Source organism: Sciurus vulgaris (assembly GCF_902686455.1).
Source record: "Sciurus vulgaris genome assembly, chromosome: 3".
Taxonomy (NCBI): Eukaryota; Metazoa; Chordata; class Mammalia; order Rodentia; family Sciuridae; genus Sciurus; species Sciurus vulgaris.
The window spans coordinates 135,333,105-135,344,699 of NC_136463.1; the positions used below are offsets into that span (position 1 = coordinate 135,333,105).

The window sequence follows — 11,595 nt, forward strand, 5'->3', positions numbered from 1 at the left end:
GAAGTTAACAGCAGAGTGATGTGTGAATGATTGTCTGTTATGACTTTCCTTCTCACCTCACAGCCTTCTTTCCAACTCATAATTTCTAAAGTCTTATTTTCCTATCAAAAAGAATCTTTGGCTGTTTTAATGAGACATTAATTTAACAATAATTTTTGAATGCTTTAAAAGTAAAACATGTAGCCCAGTAGGGTTTAAGAACATTTAAAATTCTTTCAGTCCATAAAACCAATAGGTTTAATGTGTCAGGGAAGAGATGGGGCATCCATTCTCAGGACAGTTCCTGTTCCTTTCTTTCTTTGCATCTTTAAAAAATTACTACTATTAATAAAGGCAGTACTATTTATCCAGATTTACTCAGTCCAGGCACTCACCTAGGCCTATGTTGCAGTTGCTTTGTAGCTACATTAAGACATTTAATCCTCAGAGCAACTCTATGAGGGAGTATTAATATTTTCCAGTGGAGGATCTTAAGCCACTTGTTTAAGAGATGGCTGATAAAGGATTCAACTTGAATTCCCACTCCCAAAGCTAGTACCTGGACCTCTGCCTAACCATTGTGCCAACTTCCCATCAGAACTCCAGAGAGGTCAACATGTTCAAGTAAGTAGGAATTTTATTTAAACTTTTGGGACTTGACTTTCCATAATGTAGAGCAGTAGGCACTATTGAAATGTTCAACCAAGATGGTGACTGATACAGTTGACCATATCACAAAACCTGTTCATGACAAACTCTTCTCATAGTAAATGGGGAATGAGCCACCCCAGCAAAGGCCTGCATGATCCACAATTCTTTGTTTGCTCTGTATAGTTAGGTAAAAGTTACTTATGCAGAAGATCATATTTTGTTTTCACTCTTTGGTGTGGCCCGCAGAGTAGACTAAATCAAGGTGTGGAGTAATCTGAATTATGATCTTGCATCAAAGATATTTTATCTCAAGATGGTATTGTTTGATGATACCCCATATTGGGTTTGCTGTTGTTAATTGTGGATACTCAATTGAATATGATTTTCAGAGGGAGAAATCAATATTCGGGTATCATTTATAATATTGAACAGCTTGCTTAGAATACTGAAATATTAAGGGAAAAGAACTATTGAAGGTAATTTATAAAATTATTCATTACATTTTTCTCTGAACTTGTGACAAGATCATATTAGAATAGCACTGAACAAAATATTTATATTAACTCAGGAAAATAAGACTAAAATTTTGTGAAATCTATAGAAACTAATAATGTATTGTGCTTTGAAGATAAGTGATCATTAATTGCCTGATATTAGGTCAATAAACCAGGCAAAAGAATACACCAGGGCAATGTTTCTAATTTATGAACTTTTTTGCCAAAAAATTTAAATTAATGTGGTTCTGTGTTACTAAAAGTATTTTAAGAAATAAATAGACATTTAGAGCAAAGATATCCATATTTTAAATTCCAGGAAAATGTTATCAAGGTTATAGTATAAAAAAATCAATCTGGGGGGGTTTGGAAAGTATTTAATCTATTAAATTCTATAATACATATTGACATAGGTACTATTAAAATAATTCTATAAAACATTTAATTAGTATGACTCTGAAAAGTTACTGACAAGAAATTTACCAAATATTATCCCAATAAATTATTAGAATAAATTATTGAAGATGGTAAAGGACAAAATGTAGGAAATAAAATCACACTGAAATAGCAAAAGAGTCAACTTTGAGGATAAAAAGGTTAACTCAAAGGAGTAATAAGAACAATAATTAATATCAATATTATCTCTGAGAATGAAAACCACTGATGAAAAACTAACACTCTAGCTGTAATTAATCTCTTTCTCGGACTTTAGGAAATGGTTTGCCTGCTTCTACCTTTGCCCAGCTGTTCTCCACATAACCCAACAGTGGTCACTTTAAACTTCTTTTACAGTTAAATCCTGGCCTTCCTAGGCTTCAGTCCTCTTGGGCTAGTTTCCTGCAGAATAGAATGAAAAGCCTGAATGGGATCCCCAAACGCTGTTCCTCCTTCCCCACCCTAGGGAATTTTCAACAATTGCAAAAATGAGGCCATGTTTCTGGAACTGGCCTAGTAAATTTAGGAAACTTTGGGAATGTGAAAATGTAGCCACAGGAGACTAGGGCTCATTTTAAACCTTGATTTTAATTTATGTTCTTTACTTTTGTTTTTAAAGTTCTGTGTTATTACCAGCCCTCATTTTTTTTTTTTGACTTTTTTTTAATTTGCTGCAAGAACAAAAATAAAAACCAAAACTCTTTGATATGTACATTTGAGTGGAAGCTTAGTGCCATCCATTTACTAACTTTTTAAAAAATTATTTATTTATTTTAATTTAAAATCATAAATTTACATAGGGCAATATTGTTTGATTCATTCTGTTATTTCATTTACTAACTTTTAACAAGATCTTTGTTAAGGATAAACATGGGCTTTTTACAAATATGTAAGAATAGTGTAAAATATTAGAAATGCACATTAAAAAGATTTTATGTTGATCTGAAATTTCTGTTTAACTTATCATCTTTTAAATTCATTGACTAGATTTGACAATCCTATAATCAAGCAAAGGAAAGGTAACAACCAAAGGATAAAAAGGTAAGAAGAAAGGTTATGTGGAGTAGTTGGGCTGCTTTTATTATTCTTCCCTTTGTGGTATCTAGTGTCATCCTACCATGTACATAGAAAGGAATGATATGATGCTAAAATATTTAATTTATGTAAGACAACTATTAGCACAAATTGAGCAGAGTTCCACTGAAGTGCATAATTATGCATCCTAAAGTATTTATTGTGTGAAGTGTGGTCTTACATATGTGTATGTGTATTGAATTGAAATATGTGTATTTCGTATCCATCAAACAGAGGATCCTGACTCCTAAATAAAGTCCTCTAGGTACAAATCCTTCTAAGAGTCGTCCAGTCAACAGTAACTGAGTGTGCCATAGAGGAGGCACTGATTTTCAGATGTTTTCTTCACTTTTAACCACATAATTTATCCTTTTCCAATAGATTAAAATTCCCTTTAGGTTCCCTCTGAACTCACCTCCAGTCATCTTTGGATAAGTTTATCAAAATATTCATTTCCTCTTCTTGCATAAGTCGATAAGCAGCACTCACATGGTGATTCTCGAGGACAGACCGATCGTTATACAAAATGGCAACATCTGACCTAAGGATTAAAAAAAAAAAAAATGCCCAGTAGATGATTTCTTTAGACTTCATGGATGTCTAATAAGAGATATTCAAGTTTTGAGTCATCTCATTAGTAAACATCTTATAATTTAACACATAAAATTATAGAAATACTGTTTTCTATTTTTAAACTGTATGATGTTTTAATGTTTTAAAATTATATATAGACTTTATTTTTTTAGAGCAGATTTAGGTTCATGGAAAAATTGCAGAATTTACAAAGATTTCTCACATATCTGCTGCCTCTGCAAATACATAACCTTCCCCATTATCAATATCACCCTACTGAGGAATCTGCACTGACATATCATCATGACCCAGTGATTACAATTTACCTTATGTGTGTGGTTCACTCTTAATTTCCTAAATTATTTGAGTTTCCACAAAGGTATAATGACTTGTATCTACCATTTAGTATCATATAGAATAGTTTTATTGCCCTAAAAACTCTCTGTATTCCACCTATTCATCTTTCTGTGCCCCTGACTCCTGACAACCACTCATGTGTTTATTGTCTCTGTAGTTTTGCCTTTTCCAAAATGTCATAAAGTTTGAATCATATAGTACATTGTCTGCTTAGATTAGCTCCTTCCATTACTAATATGTATATATGTTTCCTCCATGTCTTTTCAGAGTGTGATGGCTTTTCTCTCTTAAGTTTCAAATCATGTTCATTTTCCTGAGATACCACATTTATTTAGCTAATCATCTACTGAGGGAAATCTTGGTTGCTTCCAACTTATGGCAATTTGAATAAAACTGCTAGAAACATCAGCATAGAGGGTTTTGTGTGCACTTCAGTTTTCAACTTTTTAGGTAAATTCCAAGGAATGTAACTCCTGGATCATTTGGCAAGTGTAGGTTCAATTTTGTAAACTGTCAATCTGTCTTCCAAAGTGGCTGTGCCATTTTGTGTCCCAACAGCAACAAGTAAAAGTTCCTGTCATTCTACTACCTCACCAGCATTTGGTGTTGTCAGTGTGCTGGATTTAAGTCATTCTATTAGGTGTATTGTGGTATCTCATTGTTTCAATTTGCATTTTCTTGAAGGTATCTTTTTTGGAACATCTTTTATATACTTATTTACTGTCTATCTTCTTTTCCAAGATGCCTGATAAAATCTTTGGCTCATGTTTTAATCAAGTTATTTATATTCTTATTGTTGAGTTTTAAACATTATTTGTATATTTTGGGTAATAGTCCTTCATTAGATATATCTTTTGCAAATATTTTCTCCCAGTCTCAGGCTTGTCTTTTCATTCTCTTAACAGTATCTGACAGACCATGAGTTTTCACTTTTAATGATGTCCAACTGATCAGTTCTCCCACGGATTGTGCCTTTGGTGTTGTATTTAAAGTTATTATTAAACCTGAGGTCATCTAGATTTGCTGCTATGTTATCTTGCAAGAATTTTATTGTTTTGTGTTTTATATTTAGGTCCATGATCCTTTTTGAGTTATCTTTTGTGAAGGGTATAAAGTCTGTGCCTTAGTACATTTTGTGCTACAATAACAGAATACTTGAGAATGAGTAATTATTAAAGAAAAGAAATTTATTTTTCATAGTTCTGGAGTCTGGCAAGTTCAAGATGAAGGTGTTGTCATTGGTGAACATGTTCTTGCTGCATTATCACACGGCAGAAGGTATCTCATGGTGGAAGAACTGAGAGTCCAGACAGCAAACCACTCCCAAGAGCCTTTTATAACAGCATTAATCTACTCATGAAGATAAAAAACCTAATTATTTCCCATTAGGCTTCACTTCCCCAGATGGTTGCACTGAGGATTAAGTTTCCAACACATGAATTCTAAGGAACACATTCAGACCATAGCAGTCAGTCTCTGTGCATATGTCTATGTCTATATGTATGTATGTATCTATCTATATATTTGTACATGAATGTTTAGTTTTTCTAGCACTATTTATTGAAAAGATTATCTTTGCTCCATTGTACTGTCCTTATTAAATTTTCATGGGTGCATTTTTGGGCTTTATATTGTGTTCCATTTGCCTATTTGTCTAGTCTATCACCAATACCACACTGTCTTTATTTAAAATTATTTATTTATTTTTTATTTTTTACAGACTGCACTTTGATTCATTGTACACAAATGGGGTACATCATTTCATTTCTATGGTTGTGTACAACGTAGATTCATACCATTCGTGTAATCATACATGTACATAGGGTAATGATGGCTGTCTCATTTCACCATTTTTTCACACACCCCCTCTCATTTCCCTCTACATAATCTAAAGTTCCTCCATTCTTCTCTTACTCCCTACCCTCTCCCCCATTATATGTCATCATCCACTTATCAGGGAAAACATTTGGTCTTCAGTCTTTTGGGATTGGCTTATTTCACTTAGCATGATATTCTCAAATTCCATCCATTTATTTGCAAATGCCATAATATTCTTCTTTATGGCTGAACAGTATTCCATTGTGTATAAACACTAGCCAGAGCAATTAGACAGACCAAAGAAATTAAAGGGATACAAATAGGAAAAGAAGAACTCAAGCTCTCACTATTTGCCGATGACATGATTCTATATTTAGAGGATCCAAAAACCCCACGAGAAAACTTCTAGAACTAAAAAATGAATTCTTCAGCAAAGTAGCACGCTATAAGATTTCATGTACATAAATCTAATACATTTCTATTCATAAGTGTTGAATCCTCTGAAAGAGAAATTAGGAAAACCACTCCATTCACAATAGCCTCAAAAAAAAAAAAAAAAAAAAAAACTTGGGAATCAATCTAACAAAAGAGGTGAAAGACCTCTACAATGAAAACTACAGAACACTAAAGAAATGGAAGAAAACCTTAGACAATGAAAAAATCTTCCATGTTCTTGGATAGGCATAATTAATATTGTCAAAATGGCCATAATACCAAAGATGCTATACCACACTGTGTTGATTACTGCAGTTTTGTAGGAAGTCTTGACATCAGGTGGTGTCAAACGTCCAACTTTGCTCTCCTTTATTATTATGTTGGTTATTCTGGATCTTTTTCTTCTCCATTACAAACATTAGTATCACTTTCAAAATATGCACACAAAAACTTCCTGAGATTTTAATGGAATTGCATTGAATCTATAGATCAAGTTGGGAAGAAATCACAACTTGACAAGATTAAGTCTTTCCATCCATGAACATGGATTATTTCTCCATTTATTATATTTTTTTATCAGAGTTTTATAGTTTTCCTCATGTACAAATTCTATGTATTTTGATAGATTTATAACTACTATTTCAATTTGGGCATACTAATGAGAATGCTATTGTGCTTTTCAATATCAAATTCCACTTGTTCATGGATCACAATCTATTAACCTTGTGTCCTGAAACCCTACTATAATCACTTTTATTTACAGGATTGTTTTTTGTTGTTGTCATTTTGTTATTGTTGTTCTTTCAGATTTTCTACATAGCCAATCATATCATCGGTAAACAAAGATAGTTATTTCTTCCTTCCCAATCTATATACCTTTTATCCTTTTCTTGTCTTATTGACTTAGGACTTGCAGGATGATATTAAAAATCAGTGTCTTGATGCTGATCTTAGTGGGATAGCTTTAAGTTTCTTACCATTAAGTATGATGTTAGTTGTAAGTTTTTTGCAGGTGGTCTTTTTTCCTAATTTATTTGTTTACATTTTAAGTTGGCCAGTAAAAATCGTATATGTTTATAATTAACAACATGATGTTTTTGAAGTCAGTATACATTGTAGAATGGGTGGATTGAGTTAATTAACATTCTACATTATCTTACATAAAATTTTGAGGTGAAAATATTTAAAATTCACTCTTAGAAATTTCCAAGAATATAGTACATTGTTCAAAACTATACCCGTAATGTTACACATTATACAATAGAGCTCTGTAGGGGCTGGGGATGTAGCTCAGTGGTAAAGCACTTGCTTAGCATGCACAAGGCTCTGGGTTCAATCCCTAGCACCACAGTAAATAAGTAAATGAATGAATAAATAAATAAATATGTAAAACAGACCTCTTAACTTATTCCTCCTAACTGACTAAATTTTATATTCTTTTACCAACATCTATGTAACTGGTCACCTCGTCCCTTGGTAACCACTTTAGGATATACTCTTTATTAAGTTGAGGAAATTTCCCTCTTTTCCTAGTTTATTGAGTTTTAATTATAAATGAGTGTTGGATTTTGTCAAATACTTTTCCTGAATCTATTGACATGATCATGTGACTTTTCTTCTTTTGCTTCTTGATAGGATGGATTACATTAATTGAATTTTGAATGTTGACAGGCTTGAGTACCTTGAATTAATTCCCACTTGGTCTTGTTTCTTATTTTATTTTTAATTACCATTGTTTAAATACATTTATGCCTTTTACCTCTTAGTTTGTAATCCAAATACCTATGAGATAATCTAGATCTGCCAGAAGAAAAAAATGACCTCACGTTCTCAAAGTCCTTTGTATCTTAATAATTATTACCCTCATTCCTTTGAATGGAAAGTACTTTCAGTAGGTGGTGGTGATGTATGTGAAAATCATTTGTTCTATTTGTGATTCTAGGTTTTTTTTTTTAAATCCCTTACAATGTTGTGATTAAATCTGAATATTATGGATCATTTAACTTTGAATTAAGATGGAAAAATAATTTTTTATCCAAACTTGAAGTATACATTTCTCCACCAATCCATAATAAACAATTTTTTTCAAAATGATGACTTCATCAAGAGAAGTTTATCATTTCTTGCCTGCCTGTATTTCTAAGTAACTAGATCATCAAATAAACTACTTCAAGTTACACTGGTTGTTCTAGTGGAGTGTAAAATATTCCAAGCATTCTCAGTTCTATATAATGGAGCCTTCGGTTCTCCAGCCTCTGCCCTTCTAGGTTGCCACATCATCTCTGGGCATGGAATGCACAGAGCCACTATCTTCAGTGTCTTAAAATGACAACTCATTCATTTACATTGACAGAGTAGAAGTAGATACCAAAAATATTTGGGAAAAGGAAATTCAAGCTCTATAGCGACTTTGCTTCTGTTTCCCCTAACACCTTGCCCCTCACATGCTCCTTCCTGCTAGAAACATTTGCTATTCACTGGAAAACTACCTTACTCAAGGCTGACCATTTCAGGCTTTTCAGTGGGTGGAGTCCTAGTTATAGTCTAACATTTGCCCTGACACTATCCTGCAAGGACAAAATTAAGAACAGCTAAAGTTACCAGCAAAATAAAACAAAAAGGTGGGTTGCTATGTGAGATGATATATGTTAAGTTGTTTCACAATAGTAACCATTTTAATATCCATATGTATTACACAAATCATGTTGTATATCTTAAATATACACAATAAAATTTAGTTTCTTAAAAAAACAAAGAACTAAAGAAATTTGGTATGTGCTGCTCTCAATCTATTCAAGATCTGTATCTGATAGTCTGCCAGATAAACAAAGCTTCATTACTAATCTCATGTAAGAGAAGTGTCCTTTTAGGCACTAGAAAGATCTCTTTTTATTATAGTGTTTCCAACACTATAATAAAGGTGAAATAGCATATATATTGAGCTACTAGCATATGTGTCTAACATAGACTTCCTTCAATAATCTTAGTTAAGGCTGAAAAAAATCCCTTACCAATATTCATAACTTAATATAGAGCAAGCAACTAGGAAAGCATACATGTAACCTTGCTTAAGAGGTAATTAAATATGGGAGCTGGGGTTGTAGCTTGGTGGTGGAGCACTTGCCTAGCATGTGTGACACTGGGCTCGATTCTCAGTACCACAAATGGATGAATAAAATAAAGGTCCATTGATAACTAAAAGAAATTTTAAAAATAAGAGGTAATTAAGGAGATCTTGCCTGGGTAAAATATCATGAGTATTTCCAAAAATTTTCTGAGATCATAGGAAAAAAAATATTTTCTGATAATTTCATTTGTGTTGAATGAACCCAAATGCAGCCATAGCAGCTTTGTCAGGGTTGTGATATGATACCGCTCCAAGCACCACTGTCTCTCCCATTCAGAAATAAGCAAAGATTTGTTTTTGAACCAGATTTAACTGTAACAAGTGTACATGATTTTGTCTCATAAATCCAACAAGGATGCTGAGAATACAGCATGGTCTTAATATTTGAGATGGTCTTTAGCTGCTAGGAAAAAACAAGACTGTAAACAACATTCAGTATCCATGGTAACATGCAGCTTCACATTTTCTGTTCATGAAGAGGAAATTATTTCCATTTATTTACACTTCCTAGGATTTTCTGCATTATAATACCTGTATTGAACTCAAATCTCACCTGACTTAATGTTCTAAATTACTTTTCAGTCATTTCATCTTATATGACAAATGAGTTCCAATATTAGGAAAGCATTCTAAATCCAAGTAAAAATGAATAATATATAATACAATAGAATTACTATCAGTAACATACGACCTTATATGTCCTTTGACAAAGTTTGAAGGCAATAGCAACAGTTAAAAAGCACGTTATATTGTTTCATTTTGTTCATTACATTTTTTGCTCATGGCATTTTCAAGCTCATGTAGAATTAATCCATTAAATAACTGGCCCTGTTAGACAATTTATGAAAAAAACAAGTAAAATATAAGGCTTCCCCCATTTTATTCACATTCTTAATATAAAATTGAAAAAGGTTGATTCTTCTTCTTCCCCTCTCTCTTCCCTCTCCTCATCTTTTTCTTCCTTGCCTTTGTCTTTCATCCTCCTTCTCCTTCTCTTTCTTTTCTTTCACAGTGCAAAGCAGAAAATAATTAAGACTCTTCATCCAGTTACAGATGATTAGAGAAAGGAGAAAGTTACATATGGTGACCTAGCACTGTGGCTAGGAAAAGTCAGTCCATCGCCTTCACTTTTCAAAATAGAAGGTAAGAAGTACTCATTGGTAACAATCACTTGCTCCCTTCTCCAAACTCTAAAACCATTGTCCTGTGCAGAGCTGAGCTCAGTAATGATCTCCTTTAATTGAAATTCTCCTTGTTAAGGATTCCATGGATGTAGAGACTTTGATAGGTCTTTTTTCTCTTTGATGCTTAACAGTATACTTTGCAAATACACATAGATCAGTAACTTTCCTACTGTCCAACCAGATTCCAAGAGTTTCCTTTTCCTTTCATTGTATGTCATGCTGGGGAAATTGGATTTCCTCCCTTCCAGGGTGGGTCAGAATGCCTTCCCCAACATTTCATTGTTTGAATTTCAGCCCTTTCTCTGTCTCTAGCAATAGGGCATGAAGTATAAGCACATCTCATTCAATCTATAAAAGATTAGATCTACCATGTATCTTTCTCTGATTGAGAGAGCAGATTGTGTCCATAACTGAATTTAGAGTATGTCCCTCAACTTCACATCCTGTCCCTGACTGGGTGCATTTGGATAGGGTACTTCACTACTAGAAATCTTTGACTTTTCTTCTTATACTGTGAGGCTTAGACCAGATGATCTACAATATGAATCTCAATCACTCTAGATACTTTTAAATTGTAAAATATCTAATATCTTAATGAGTTATTTCTCTATTCTCCACATCAGATTATAACACCTCATGCCCAGAAAATCAGTTGCTCAAAATATTTCTGTTAAAAACCCAAAGGAACCAAGCACATTAAAACTTGCACACGTATGCTGAAAGCAGCCTTATTCTAAGTGTCAGAATTTGGAAGTAACCAAGACTTCTTTCAATCAGTGAATAGATAAACTGTGATATATACATACAGTGGAAAATTACTCAACAATAAAAATAATGAGCCATAAAACCATTAGACAACATAGAGGAACCTTAAACATATATTGCGAAGTGAAAGAAACCAGTCTGGAAATGGTATATGCTTGCTATGTGATTTTAACTACATGTCACTTTCAGAAATAATACTACACAGAAAACTATTTAAAAAACTAATACAACATTAAAAAGGTCAGTGGCTGCCAGAGACAAAGGGCGAGCAAAAGAGGAATGAATGGTGAAGCACAGGGGACTTTTAGGGCAGTGAAACTGTTGTGTAGGACATTGCAATGGTAGCTACATGACATAATATATTTTTCAAAACGCATAGAATCTGTCAAAAAAAATCTGAAACCCAATACAAACTTCGAACTTTAGCTAATAGTAATGTATCAATATCAGTTCATCAGCTGTAACAAATGTACCATACTAATACCTGATGTTAATAACAGGGGAAGCTATAGGGCGGCAGGGAAGTACGCAGGAACTCTGTGCTTTCTGCTCAATTTTTCTATAAAACTATAACTTTGCTAAGAAATAATGTGGTTAAAATGAAACAAATAAACAAAAAGCAAGCAGATTTAGTTTTCCTTCAATTAGAACATAGTTCTTTAGTGGTTCTAGAGAGTCATTAGTCTTAGCTTACACTTCCCTG

At 33.2% G+C, this 11,595-nt stretch overlaps 1 protein-coding gene across 3 annotated transcripts in view; it reads right to left on the bottom strand.

Annotated features, from left to right (window-relative positions):
* The window catches only part of PDE1A (phosphodiesterase 1A), a 363,460-nt gene that overhangs the window by 45,711 nt on the left and 306,154 nt on the right, over positions 1–11,595 (bottom strand). For all 3 annotated transcript variants that reach the window (XM_079134553.1, XM_079134554.1, XM_079134555.1), the window contains one exon: positions 3,049–3,174. In XM_079134553.1, coding sequence (XP_078990679.1) covers positions 3,049–3,174 — 126 coding nt within the window. The remainder of the gene's footprint in view (positions 1–3,048; positions 3,175–11,595) is intronic.